Raw genomic sequence first — 15459 nt, 5'->3', positions numbered from 1 at the left:
ACACACCTAGCGATCTGTTATCTTATGGCATTAATGGCCACGTGTGTTACCTCAGGCAGATACGTTGTCATTTAAAAGAAAGGTGCCTTAGATACTGTGTTTTAGATATAAGGAAGGAATCTCAAACAGGAGAATTTCAGGCAACTCTCTGGCTGAGGCGACTGATAGGACATTTTTTGAAAGAAGCACCCCTCAAATATATGCTTACTTTACCTCTAGCACTTCTTTTAGGCATTTTTTTACAGATTGGCTTGAAACAAAATTTGCAGCTGCCATGCCTGCTTTTCTTTCTCCTCATTGCTCATATATCTGAGATTATAATCTTTTCTCTAGAGAGCTCCTATCAGAGTTTTCTGATTGATTGTCTCAAAAGACCTAACACCCATTTTCTCTGCCAGGCTGGCCCAGAATCTTTTCTTGGTAGTTCAGCATCTTTTCTTCCTCATGTCCTCATACCCTCCTGAACAATCCTAGCCCCTGTGGTTTTGATACCACTGACCACTGATGTCCCTCAAGCCTATGCCTCCAGGCTGGTATCCTTTCTGAGCTTTGTATTCACTGAACATGCTGCCTGTCAGACATGCTCACTTGGTCCTTAGAATCCCAGCCTAGCAGGTCCCCAACCTAATTTGTCATCTCCCTTCTGCTCCGCACAGACTTCTTCCATTTCCCAATTGTTGGTGGTCATCCAGCAGCCATGCAAAAATCAGCAGTTACACCCACAACCATCGCTTTATTTCCTCCCAATTCCTCACAAATCTGTCTCTTTCTCTTCCCCTCCTCGCTGTCAGCCATCCATCACCAGCTCTTGCCAAGACAATTGCAAAGGCCCCAATTTGTGATCCTCTGTCTAGTCTCTTACCTTCTCAAATCACCTTCTACTTGCTGCTACAATGATTTTTCTAAAGTGAAAGCTGAGCGTATAATTCATTTAATAGAACTTCTCAAACTCCTCCGCTTAAGTACTCCTAATGTAAGAAGAGTGAATGACCTCCCAGAAGATCAGGATCCAGAAAGCCCCACTTATAACATGAAGTTTCTTAAGTCACACTCTTTAATCCCATTTTTGCAAAATTGATCCTGCAGGAAGATGTGTATTTATCCTGTGGCTTAAGAAACCCTCAGCCCCTCTAGTTTGAGAAGCTATAGTCTTAGCTAAAATGCACATCTTTTTTTTTTTTTTTTTTTTTTTTTGCATCTTATACAAGGACCTTCCTGACAGGTGTCTAACTGCCTACCTGCAGTTGTCACACCGGACTTTTTGCAATTCTGTAACTATCATACTGGTTCTCATCTCAGGACATTTATTTATACTGTTTCCTCAAACCAGACCAAATCCCTCCTTTATCTATTTATCTTCTAGACCCAGCTCAAGCAACACCTGCCCTGTGAAGCTCTCTGTGAGAAACCCCACCAGACTGAATCCCTCCTTTTATGCCACCAAAGTCCACACCTCACCCATAACAGATATTTTACTAGATTGTAATTCTTTGTTTTTGTCTCTCTTCCCCACTGGACTGTGCATTGCTTCAGGACAGGGTCTGTGTCTTATTTATTGGAGCCTTCTCAGGACCAGCACCATGCCTGGCACCTGGTCAGATGAGAGGTAAATATAGCCAAGATGTTTCACCTTTCTGCTCATCAGGGCTGATATGTCTGATCTGAATGATCATGGGGATGTCCCTTTCCTTCCTTGCTACCTATTCTATCTCCTCTGTCAAATGGGATGACCCCAGATAGACAAGAGCACTATAGTTAAGGGTGTATCAGTAGCTTTTCTCTCCTGCTAAATCATCCACACAGGCTCTCAAGACCCGACACATAGTAGATTCTCAATGAATATCTGTTAAATATTTGAGTGAACCAATGATCAGCACCATTATTCTCTTAAATTGTGCTGTATTATATTTTCTCAATCTTAGCTTCCAGAGAATCCTGGTATCTCTGAATCCGTATGAGCCAACGACGTGCTAGCACTTATTACACATTAAATAAATGTATAAACAAATAAATTAACAAGTGAAATAATATATTCATGTGTATTTCAATGTTTTTTTAAAAGTACATGCACCAATTTTAATTTTTTTACTCTAACACCTGGTGTGTTTACCAACCTTTTAAGAACTGGCTTTTCACTCAGAAATGGAATCTTGACAAATTGGTAATGACTGAAATTTTTTTTGAAAACCTTATCTGTGATTGGTGAGGTTTTTTTTCTAATTTCAGGCTCCTTTACGAGTAACTCTCAATCACATATAATATAATTTAAGGGTCTTCAAAGTAAGGATAATCTCTGTTTTTAAGTATAAATGCTCAGTAAACATGACAGCTCTTTGATGCATGGCAGCTCTCAAGCATTTAGATAGAACTAAGTGAAAGTGCTTGGTACTCCACAAAGCCACAGTGAGCTCTCAGTGATTACTTTGTTCATCAGGCATTTATTCCCATTCAAACGGGAACATGGAATGTAAGAGCTGATGCCTCTAGAATTTCAGAGCAATACCCACTTTTAGTTGAGGACAGCAGTATTCTTTCCTGAGCCACCATTCAGTTACAACCTGGCTGCCAGGGACTAATAAGATGCACTTAATTATTTTATTTTTTATTTTTTTTCGTTAGGCATAAGCCAAGAGGATCGCAACTTCAGGCTGGGAAGGATTTTCTCTTTCCCAAACCCCAGAGCAGTGTTCTCTAATTTTTTTTTTGTTTTGTTTTTTTGAAAGCATAAACTTTTACCAGTAAAAATTAGTACATCCCCAACATGAGTATAATTATTTATTTATAAATTGTATACATGTTTTACCATACTAATACATCTATACTATTATAAAACTCATCAAAATGGTCATCTAAAGGGATGATATAAAAACGAATAAAAATAGAAGTTACTTTTCCTTCCCTCACTCCAATGGATTGTCTGGTAACTATCGCACTGGCTGAAAGAGTCACAGCTTGCTCTGGAAGGGTCGACGGGAACAAGGTTCTCCAGGGTCACGTCGCTGAGTGTGTGTAGCCCCAGCTCACCCACCGGCTCACTCCCTTCCATTGATTCTATCAAAAGCAACTGGCTTTAAACTTTTAAGAAAAAATTAGAATTCAGTGATAGAATGATGATTTAAAAGACTTTATTTCCAGCATATCCAGCTTTTTATAGTCCTGCTAAATGCTGTATTGCATTCCAAACAAAAAGAACTAACTGCCGATTATGCTGTAGGATAAAGAGAAAGGCAATAAAGCTGCAGTATATCCTCAAAGCATGTCAAAAGTGGTATGGTAAGGCAGAGGAGGATTTTATCCCACAAGGCCATAAACACTGAACAAAGTAATTTTCCATTCCAGAAAATCAGCAATCATCAACACAGCACTTTGCAAAATGTTTAAGATTTGTGATAATAACAAGTACTGCAGTGGCACTCCGTGTGGTTTTCCACTTTGGTGTTTCCCATTACTGTGGCCTAAAGGGAAAGAAAAAAATTATAGGTAGATAATAGATAATAGATAGATGATAGATAAATAGATAGTTGATAGGCAAATTTGAAAACTTTTAAATAAAATTGTCTGTAGCCAGCTGAACTAAATAGATGCTTGTTATATTTACATATTCTCTCTTTCTGATATTTTCACTATGAAAAGTGAAATTCGCATTTTGTAAGAAGCATTCTATTCTCTTTCCCAATCTGCCCCTAATCACCTCCACCTCTATTCTCTTTATTCTAAATAAATCCAGCCCGTACCACAAGGTTGCTGACTCTTGATTAAAGGAGACAAAAGCTGTCCTTCCCTGTACAAATGCCTGACAAAGGATCGGTCATTAGACGCCTCCGGCATTAAACTTTATGAAGGTGCTCTGGGGACATTTCTCTAATGAGACTGTTAAAAAGCTTCTGGGGCCCTTTAAGTTTTCACCTTGGTAAATGCTTTGGCTACGCAGCACGTGGCTTCTGAGGTGATATTCTTTGGAACCAACATTGTCTTCTTGGATCTAGCTGGAGTAGGATATGCTCTGGAGAAGCAGCAGCCCATGCATTGATAAATTGGGGCACCCAGCTTGGAGAAGTATTTGTTTTCCTTTAGCTTGCATTCTGGGCAACCTATCCCCCAAAAAGACAAAGAATAAAATAATCCAAATACGATTCAAAAAGAAACTATATATTTTTTTTATTATGGGGTAGTAAATATTTTTTCATTGGAAACAAAGAGATAAATAAATACTTTTTGACTATAGGTTAATCTTAATACCTAGTATCTATTTGTACTGATTAGAGTTATTTTTATGGGAAGACAATTTTTGCAAGTATGCATGGAAAATCTCAAAAGTAGTAGTTTCTCTCTCTCCAAGTATGACTTCTGTATCCCAATACTAATAGTATGCTTATAAGGAAAACAAAATTTGACAGATGAAAACACCTGACAGGAGAATTTTGCCCAAAGGCAAAATATTTTCTCCTTTAACATCTACTATTGCTTTTTCCCCGTAGAAATTCTAAATGTTGACAGAGAAAAATATGTCAGAATTAAGAAAGCTGGTGAGAGTTGAGAATCTGATATTAGAGGGGGCATCTGCATTTGGGATCTAGGATTAAAATATTGCCATTTGTCTAGAGAAAAACCATAACCAATAGCAGGTCACAATTTCATAGCAGATGGAATTATATCAGCTACTCTTTTTGATTTTTCAAACAATACAGCAAAACAAATTTACTGCATAAAATGATTTTTGTTTTTCTCACTCGTTAACTGATGTGAAAATCCATCTAAAAACACAATGTTAAAATCCTCTCAAAACTTCTGGGAAATGTGTTAAAAAAAAAAACTGAGCTAAACTGAATAAAGAGCATTTTCTCCATGTAAAACTCAAATAAAAAATAATCAGGAATCTATTTCAGATGAAAATGTACAACCTGCTATTTAAATAAACATGTAAGATATCATTTTCACTGTACATTTTTGGAAACTAATTTAATTTTATGTTCACAATCTACAAGTACTTAGGTATGTATTCAGCAGCAAGGATTTATCACATTTGAGAAGGAAGTGGATATAAAATTAATGAAGTTATCGATGTACATCGAGAAATGTGTGTTTTTCTCATTACTGCAAAACCAAGTTTGGTCACACACCCTGCATTATAAACTCTCCATCAGGAAAGGAATGAAGAATATGCAGAAACACAGACAACGTGGCCAGAATGACAGCTGCATGTTTTCTGTAGTAATCCATGGCTCTTCTGCAAAACAGACATGGGGGGAAAAAGTTACTCTAAAGCTGGCTTACCAGTCATAACAACAACCAGTAGTTTTAACATTACTACTAATAATAGTAATCGGTGACCTGATCCCTCTGCTTACAGGTCCCAATACACTCTAAAGCCATGTATAAAAAAATAATTTGTCTTCAAGAAAGAGGTAGGGAACCGAATCTTCCCATTTCTCACATCAACCAGTAGAATCAGGCTTAATGATAACAACAAATTCCCTTTTTAAAATATATTATCCTGTTAAGAAGCCTCAATGTTCTTATTTGTAGTTAGTGTTGGGGAGAGAGTAGAGGAGTGTTGATGGAAAAGTTCTGTATCTTGATTGTGATTTTTGTCACACTAATCTGCACATAGGATAACATTGCATAGAACTACACACACACACACACACACACACACACACACACACACACACGCACAGTGAAACTGAATAAACTCTGTGGGTTGTACCAATGTCAGTTTCCTGGCTTTCACATTGTACTATAGTTATGCAAGGTATTACCATAGGGAAAACAGGCTAAAGGGTATCAGGACTGCCCTGTATCTTTGTGGTTTTTTGCAACTTCCTCTAAGTCTGTAATTATTCAAATCAAAGGTTTAAAAAAAAATACATTTCAGAATGAGATTTAAAACTGCATATGAGTCAACACTTTTGGTTACTTCTCATACAGTCTGACATAATAAAATGATATTTTTGCTAGATATTTATATCAACCCATACATCTCTTAAAAATAATATGTCAAACAGTAGAACTAACAGCTTATAATACAGAAAAATAGACTGGGTAAGTATAGGTAAGGCTAAAACATATTCATGTCATGATTTCTACCTAACATATATGCTTAGACACAAGTAATTATTGGTTTTATTTTCAGTCAACAAATAATACTGAATAAATATTATTCTAAGTCAGTGGTTCTCAAGGAGTGATCTGAAAGCCCTAAACATTTTCAGTGGGTCTGAGAGGTCAAAATGATTTCTACGATATAAGATACTGTTCGCCCTTTTTGCTCTCATCCTCCCATGAATGTTCAGAAAAATTTTGTAGGGTCTACATGACATGTAATGTTGAAATAGACAGAAAAATAAATATCACATGAAAGTGTAGCTATGTTCTATTTGGCCAGTCTTATAAAAATTTTTTCAAAATAGTGAAACAATGTCATTCTTCTCACTAATTTTTTTGTTTTGAAAATTGTCATTTTTATAAATATATTATTTTCATTATTTATTTATATAAATATGTTATTCATATTATTTATTTACATAAATAATTTATATCATTTATTTATGTGATTATATTAATTACTCATATTATTAATAAATATATTATTTATGTTTTTATTGTTATTTATGTTAACATGTGATGGGTTAATGTTGTTTTTAAATGAATAAATATCTTTAAACTTTTAAAAATATTTCTAAATCAGTAAATATTAATAAACGTAATTTAATTTAAAAAGTTCTTTGGGCTCTTCAATAATTTTTAAGAGCATAAACAAGTTCTGAGAGCAAAAAGTTTGAGAATCACTGCTTAAGTGATATGCAAAGCTACAAGAAAAATTTCAGATTTAAACTAACATCATTTTTGTGCTTTGATATTGTAGCTCATATATTTTAGAAATTCAGTATTATACAGTCAACAATTATATCAAAATTAATTAAAGAGAGAAACATTTTAACAAGATTACAGAATGTGAGAGCATGAAGTCAATGCACATTTCAGAATTTGCTTTATGATAAAGTGAAGAGAAGATTGAAAACAATCAACAAAATGAAAAACAACGTACTGAAAGGGAGAAGATATTTGCCAATGATACATCTGATAAGGGGTTAATCTCCAAAATTTATAAGGAACTCATACAATTCAACACACACGCACACGCACACGCACACATACACAAGACCAATCCAATTAAAAAATAGGCAGAGGACCTGAATAGACATTTCTCCAAAGAGGACATGCAGATGGTAAATAGACACATGAAAAGAGGCTCAACGTCACTAATAATCAGAGAAATGCAAATTAAAACCACAATGAGACATTACCTCACTCCTATCAGAATGACTATCATCAATAAATCAAAAAAGTACTGGCGAGGATGCAGAGAGAAAGGAACCCTCATACATTGTTGGTGGGACTGCAAATTGGTATAGACGCTATGGAAAACAGTTTGGAGGTTCTTCAAAAAATTAAAAATAGAATTACCTTATGACCCAGCAATTTCACTTCTGGGTATTTATCCAAAGAAAACCAAAACACTAATTCTAAAAAATATATGGACTCCTATGTTCCCTGAAGGTCTATTTACAATAGCCAAGATATGGAAGCAACCTGAGTCCATCAATGGACAACTAGATAAAGAAGATATGGTACATATATACAATAGGATATTACTCTGCCACAAAAAATTCAGTATTGCCATTTTCAACAACATGGATGGACCTAGAGAATATTATGCTAAGTGAAATTATGCTAAGTCAGACAGAGAAAGACAAATACCATATGATTTCACTTATATGTGGAATCAAAAGAACAAAATAAACAAACAAAACAGAAACAGACTAATTGATACAGAGAAAAATTGATGATTGCTTGACAGATGGGAGTGGGGTTCAGGGCTAGGTGAAAAAGGTGAAAGGATTAAGAAATACACGTTGGTAGTTACAAAATAGTCACAGGGAAATAAAGAACAGTGTATGGAATATAGTCAATAATATTGTAATAACTATATATAGTGCCTGGTGGAAATCGCTTCATAAATTATATAAATGTCTAACTACTATGCTGTACACCTGAAACTAATATAAAATAATACTGAATGTGAACACTAACTGAAAAATAAAAATTAAAAAATAAAAATAAAAAAAGAGAAAATCGAAAAAGCAGAACCCAAGTCCATTGCTGTAGCTTTCAGTAACAAATGGCTTTGTCTTTATTTTTTTTTTAATGAAATTAACCCAGCAGAAGGGATTAACTTTCAAATTCTAGGTGTTTTTGAAAGCGTTTTGATAAATGTTGATATCATCCTTACTACCTTTTAGATCTTCCTGTTTGGAAATTTGAAAGAAAAACATTGTTAACCAGGGCAGGAAAAATAATTATGTTCAGCTGAAATTATTATATTTTGCAAAATATGCCCAATCTAAATCAGATCTGCTAATCTCAGTCTCTTGATATTTCAGTACCCTGCAAATATCACAGACAGTACATCTAACCTCACATGCACTTCCAACGTCCACTCAACATAGCTCCCATCACCTGCCATCAGAATAATATGAGTCCAAACAAATGTATGCCTGCTTTTCTCTCCTTTCTCAGTCCATCCACCAGAGAGTCAAGTTGCCAAGCTGCCAGCTTCGCTGTAAAGGTTTCAGCCAACTCCAAAGCCAGAATAAATAACTCTCTCTACTCCATTCACCTGTCTTAGATGAAGTTCTACAGTATGTCCCAAACTCTAGCCAGTTATGTACATGTTTGTCTCTCCATCCATATGAAAGCTTCATAAAGGCAGAATCTATGCCCCTCTAATCCACTACCACCCTAACACAAAGCCTTGCACAGAGTAGATGCAATTACGTTGCATTGGTACTTCAGAACAGTAATAATAATATCAATCAAAAGTTGCTAATGTAAAGCTGTCATTCATGCTGAGGAACAAGATATATCTTGAATGACAACTTAGAATAAATGTTTAATAAAAGAAAATATTTTTAGATAATAAATTCACTAGAGACAGTATATTCTTACTTAGCTATATAATTTATAGCTGACTAATATGTGGATCTATAAGTGTTAAATATGCCACAAGTAGGAACCATTTTATGCTAAAATACAAAAGTCATAAGAATTCAAAAGAAAACATTAATAAAAATATATATATAAGAGCTTCAGGGTTTAAATTGGGTGTCTTTTAATTTATATCAAACTATATATGTCCACAAATTTAGGTTTTTAATATAACATGACTGTGAAGAAAAGATAGCATTCTTGAAAGTATGAAAGAATATTATTGCCATAATTCACCATTATCATTTAACATATATTTGCATAATATTATTTATAGTGATTATAAATAATTAATATTTTAAAAGATTTATAAAATAGGTAAACACCCTACAGTGTACCATATATATAATATGTAGGATGTTTACCTATTTTATATATATATATATATATATATAAATATATATATCCTTTTAAGAATGCTATCTTTTCCTTACAGAATCATATTACATTAAGAATCTAAATTTTTGGACAAGTACAGTTTGATATAAACTAAGAGACACCCAATTTAAACCCTGAATCTCATATATATACATAAATATGTGTGTATGTATATGTGTATGTGTATAGAAAGAGAGAATAGTACACTGGTAGAGTCCCTATTTTATAAACCATTAATACGTTAATTATATGTAATCAAAATAAATATTATGCAAACATGTTAAATAATAATAATAGCAAATTATGGCAATAATATTATTTTATACTTTCAAGAATGCTATCTTTTCCTCACATACCAAGTATCACACACATACAAACCCACCCCATATATCAAATGGAGTGCAAAAATAGACATACCACTTTTGATATGGGAGTGGCAGGGTAATACTGCAGAGGGGATGTAGACTGAAAGATATTTGTGGCCACTTCTGAGAAGTACAACCTGACATAGCAGCGAAACTTAGGCGCAGTGAACAACAAGGGGCTTCTCTTTGCAGATCTTGTGCTGTTTTTATCACAGAAAAAAATCCTTACAAAGTAACATTCTGGGATTGAGAACTCTATAATCCCTTCCTACCCATCCTATTATTGCAACACTTAAAGGAAAATGGAATGTTTTCTATATATGTCATATAAATAATTAGATGTGTATGTATATATGGTACACATATGTACATGTACACATGCATGTATACATACGTATGTGTACATATATGTGTACATACACATACACATATACATACACACATATTTATGTATATATATGAGATTCAGGGTTTAAATTGGGTGTCTATACATGTACCATGCATGTATACATACGTATGTGTACATATATGTACACATATATCTACACATACGTATGTATAAAAGGTTGTTCCAAGAAGATTAAACATATTTGGTACAATGTGGCATCCTGCCCTTCACTTACAAAGATGCTGCCATTGCTCCCCCACTGTCAGAGAGTGAGGTTTTCGGTTTTTCTAATGGTGTGATAGATGGTGTGACTCATCCATACTCTCCACACCAGGAAGTCCAACTGACTCATAGCACATTTTTGAGATGACTGGCTAGGATTAGAGACATAATTCTTTGTTATCAGAACAGATTAAAGCTAACTGACTTCTAGAGGGTTCACCTAAGACTTCACCTCATTAGCCCATCTAATCCAGCTAACTACCAAGGAGAGGAAAAGGAGGCTGCCTTCAGAGAATTAATGAAAGACAACCTTGAAAGCAAAGCCTTTAATTCCCAGCACGTTGCCTGGCATAAGATAGTTATTCAGTAATTGTTAAACAGAAAATAGGCCTGTAGAATTTAGCATCTTTCCTTGTCCAAAGAAGACAGCAACAGTTCAGCCTTGATGAAAGATTGGAAGATGGAAAGTCAAAGGGAAATTAGAATGTCTGATATCCTATATTCCGCCACTTCCCACAGAGCAGGCCCCTGGGCAGGCTCACCTTCATCTCCCACCAAGTGACCACCTCTGTCTCTGGGTGGACAAATTCCAAGAGTCTGTGGTCATTGGTGAGAAAACACAGCTTCGAGTGGCCATGGCTACTAGTTTGGGCCATGACTACTAGATTCTTTCCTCATGTGCTCTAGTTGCAGTAAGTAGAGGTTTTTTGTTTTTGTTTTTGTTTTAGTAATGAGTGTCTTTGTGATCCCACATTCCAGCCACCTACTGCAATAATCCCCCATGTTCTCAGTTCTTCCAAGTAGACATTCCAACATTGCTCCTAGGCACTGGAATGACCTCGAGACCCATTAACACATTCATCAATAGTCTTCTCCAAAGGTAACGAGCGGTGCCTGAGAGATTAGGGGAATGGACCAGGACAGCCTGGTTAACACTCCCACAATCTGTCTCAAAACCCCTCACCCATTCTTTGATATAGATAATTAATGTTTTCTCTATCTTATAAAAAGATGAGTTTTGGATAATTTGACAAAAGTTCAATGTTATTAAGTGCAAAATTTAAGGTCCAAATTGGATGTGAAAGCTGGTTAGTGAAGAAGGCCGATAGAGAAAAAAAATGATTTATTTGAAATATGATGTCGGAGGAGAGTTCTACGGGTATCTTGGACTGCCACGAAGACAAACAAGTGGGTCCTACAGCAAATTAAGCCTGAAACACCCCTGGAGGTAAAAATGACAAAACTGAAGCTATTCTACTTCAGGCACATCATGAGAAGGCAGGTTCTTTGAAAAAGACAACAATGCTGGGAAAATAGAAGGCAACAGGAAAAAAGGAAGACCAAGTATGAGATGAATTGACCCCATGAAAGAAGCCATAGGCATGAGTCTACAGGAGCTGAGCAGGACTGTTGAGGACAGGACATGGTGGACGTCACTCATTCATAGGGGCGCCAGGAGTCAGAGCTGGCTTAACAGCATGTAACACACATATAATATACTTTAAAAATAACACTTATTGTTAATGGAGTATTTGAGTGTGCTAGATATTGTTTTGGGTACCTTGAACGCACAAATATATTTAAAATTCATAACAACCCTATGAGATATTATTCTCATTTTTGGCAGGTAAAGAAATTCTAGAGATGAAGTAATCTATACAAAGTCACAAATTTTATCACTGGTGGAGTCAAGATTTTAGAATGTGTCTTTACAATTCCAGACTTCAAGGTCTGAACCACACTTCATTATGCTGCCTTCAAATCTTTACATTTTACAATGAACTTCTTAAATAATTTTTTTTCAGATGGAATATCCCTACATAAGGTGTCGATATCTTTTTTTAGAGCAACATTATATGCCAGTTTAAATGTAACTTGCCCATATAACTTTTTATATCTATCTGACTTCACATATTCAAAACAGCCTTAAGAGAGCCATTTTGTTTGGATAAAGAGGCATTTCATAACTGATCAATTTATGAGAACTAGGGCCTGATTAGTAGAGAGAGGGAAAAAGGGGGAAAGAATTGTCTTTCACATATATTTCCTTGTTTGGGTCTCTTTATACTCTTATGAGGAAAGCACTATTATGGCACCTATTTCATAGACTAGAAAACTACACTTCAGAGAAGTAAGATGATTTACCAAAGGCACTAGAAAGTAATCTGATCCTAAGATTATGTCCTTTTACCTATGCTACCCCTATAACTTCAAAGAACACAGTTAATCCATTTCCTTCTTTAGGACATTGATTCACACATGGATAGTGATGTTACTATTGTCTTTTTTAATTCGATTCCTAACATTTCCTAACATTGCCCTTGATTCTACTCTCAGTCTAACCTAAGCCCCCTCCCCACTTTCTTCACCCCATTCCCTCCCAGTGGATTAAGAATGCTAGAGCATTTCTATAATGTTATCTCTGAGAATGATGAACCAAAGATTGCTGGATTACTTTTTGCAACATTACAGTGAGTAATGCTGAAATGTTACACACCAAAACCAGAATTTGCAAGGATCATAAACTGATAGCAAACTACTCTAGAGTTCACAATCTATAAAAATGGGGGTTTGGTGCAATGGGTCATTTTCTCTTTGTGAAAGCAGATTATCTTGATCTGCTTTGAACAAAATGCCCGTTACCTTCTGGTTTTACTATTTCTATTTCCCAGCTCTCACTTTGAGTTTTTATGCAAATTTGAGTCCCACATTACAAAGAAATGTACAATGAAACTGAGAATCCGTTCTGAAACATAATCGATTGCTTTTCTAACATTGTTCACTTGCTGCCCTTTTCAGCAGGAAATGGTAAGAAATATGACTCAAAATTTTAACAAGTCTATATTACTGAAAAAAATTAAATCAAAACCAAAGTTAAAGTTGAAAACACATAAACTTTTCATAAATGGTGATTGTTCTATTTTTTAATAATTCAAGACTTTAGCAAAGTATTATAATGCAATTTGGGTGACACATATTTTGAATAATTGAATTGGTGTTGTCAAGTAAATATTTAAAAGGTATCTACAGAAACTTTAAAAAAAAGTCCTCCGTTCTAATGTAAAATACCTTACTTTTGAGCAGGAAGAGGACTATGGAGCTTAGAAAACAAAAGTTGTTATGAAGATGAAATAGAGCTTCTGTATTCCAAAGGACCCACATTGTATCAGCCCATAATTAAATCCTGTTTCTCAACACTAATGAAGAAAGACAAAAGAGCACTTTTCTTATTCAGTCTGAATTTTTCAACCAGCTTCCATTTCAACTAGCAGTGATGCAAATATAACTAATTATATTTAGCAAAGTTTCCTGAAACTCTCACTGGAACAAACCAGTTAGACTTGGGCAAGTCATTTAGAATGGGAAAGTCATCAGCAATAGTTGGAAAAATACTAATGATTCTTATTTTTGTAGCATTTTATGAAAGAAGAAAATGGAAACAATGTTTAAGAGATGTCAGTGTTACTGTTCAAGTTTACACAAAAACAACTATTGAAAAGATGTCAGGAGCTATGGTCATTAGCTGAACAGGTAAGCTGCTTTATCAGTGGGCAACTTGAAGATACAGTTAGTGATGCATCATTTAAAAACTGATGATAAAACAATATCAGCATCTTACATAATATCTACTCACCCTCTCCCTGACCCCTGAAAGTCACTCAAAAGAATGCCTTTCAAATGACATCCAATATTTCTTAAGGAAAATCAGGATAATGACAGGCACTCACACATCTCAGCAGGAGACATTTGGTTTCTGGCTTCTGTTAGATAACATCTTAGCCTGTGATCACAGACCACAATTTTACAGACTTCCTTCCAGTGCAATGACGAGTGCTGAAAAGAGAATGTGTAAATGCCTGTCCCTCTTCTTACTAAGGTTTATGCACAGCTCCCCTATATTCTCAAATATTTTACCCCTCGCTTAATTAAAATCCCCAAATTTCTTTTATTCTCTATTACCTTCCTCTGGACTTTTTGCAGGATGTGTTCAGGTCAGTTGACTGTGGATCAGAAGGGAGATTTTAGCTTCGTCTTGCGATTTCTCAGTGACTACAGTTAATAAAGTCCTCATCTGCTTTTATACCAGCAAAGTAATAAAATACTGCACATTCCCACCTGCATCTAAGCCTAGGGATCAACAGTAAATTCCATCCAACGATTGAATGGTACTTTGTGTAATTACCATGACATCAATTTGATCTTATCTTCTTTCAACCCTTAGATCATTTTTTGTTTTGAGCCAATTTCAGGCAGCGGTGACCGCAAGGTCAGCCTATGAAACAAGAGTACACTGTCATTTTCTACGTAATTTTATCGAGACTTACACACAACATCCTGAAAGTTGACACTTTCCTATAAACAAAATCCTAAAAGTATCACATTTAATTAGCTAAGTACCTGATGTTTACTTAAAACGGGAGAAGAGCTGTAAATTTCAAGTAATAGATATAGAGCATTGCCAGGCTTACATTATTCCAGTAGGAAACAAATAATGAAACACATGCCTATTTAAGACTTTTCTAAAATTGAATGTATTTAATAAGGATGTATGGAGAAGGTAAGAGGCAGTTCTCTGAAAGACTGATTGGATCTCAATACTTGTGCCTTTTTTTCCCCTCTCATTTCACTTTCATAAAGCTCAATTTCTTCTTAAACAGAAAATACACGTGTTGTGGCTTGCCAGCTGTGGGACATTTAACTCCAAGATTCCCGGTACAGCGTCTCTAAAACCTACCCAGCTCCCGAGGCTACAGCTATGGCTGCTTTTATTCACACACAGATGATGATTCTAAAAAGGTTCCTGTCTCCACTTACTCTGCTCAATGCCATTTCTGTGGGGACTGGCTTAGATACAAACTACTAACAATTTCCCCAAAGGAGAGCTTAGAAGATTCTTGTGGTACAAAATCAACTATTTGACAAAAAGAAACTGACCAAAGAAAGCAAAATTGTTCTGTGATTTATTATCTGTGATAAACTGATTTGTTTCAGTTCTTACACCTTTTCAGATTTCCATTACCTCCTTCTGATGGTTTCTCCCATTATCTACTTTACCCA

The 15459-nt window shown here is 35.2% G+C and overlaps 1 protein-coding gene across 6 annotated transcripts; it reads right to left on the bottom strand.

The window, feature by feature from the left end:
- Nucleotides 1-3108: 3108 nt before the first annotated feature.
- On the bottom strand, nucleotides 3109-14481 carry CGA (glycoprotein hormones, alpha polypeptide). 6 transcript variants are annotated; one of them, XM_039852958.1, is made up of 4 exons: nucleotides 14362-14481; nucleotides 5121-5227; nucleotides 3907-4091; nucleotides 3109-3455 (listed from the first exon to the last, which is right to left on the bottom strand). In XM_039852958.1, the coding sequence occupies exons 2-4, from the start codon at nucleotides 5218-5220 to the stop codon at nucleotides 3378-3380; spliced, it is 363 nt and encodes a 120-aa protein (XP_039708892.1). In that variant the 5' UTR covers nucleotides 5221-5227; nucleotides 14362-14481; the 3' UTR covers nucleotides 3109-3377. The 6 variants fall into 6 exon arrangements, with proteins under 6 accessions (XP_039708892.1, XP_039708894.1, XP_039708891.1 ...); XM_039852960.1 differs by lacking the exon at nucleotides 14362-14481 and adding an exon at nucleotides 10944-11030; XM_039852957.1 differs by lacking the exon at nucleotides 14362-14481 and adding an exon at nucleotides 10415-10430.
- Between the last annotated feature and the right edge of the window lie 978 nt (nucleotides 14482-15459).

This window comes from Pteropus medius, unplaced genomic scaffold (genome assembly GCF_902729225.1).
Source record: "Pteropus medius unplaced genomic scaffold, Ma_sr-lr_union100, whole genome shotgun sequence".
NCBI lineage: Eukaryota > Metazoa > Chordata > Mammalia > Chiroptera > Pteropodidae > Pteropus > Pteropus medius.
This window is presented reverse-complemented; position numbering and strand designations above follow the sequence as displayed.

Coding starts and splice junctions, on each gene's coding strand:
- CGA (XM_039852957.1), bottom strand. Junction 4,092..5,120: donor TGGAGAGTTTATAATGCAGG/GTGTGTGACCAA, acceptor TTTGGGGGATAG/GTTGCCCAGAATGCAAGCTA. Junction 3,456..3,906: donor TAGCCAAAGCATTTACCAAG/GTGAAAACTTAA, acceptor CTTTCCCTTTAG/GCCACAGTAATGGGAAACAC.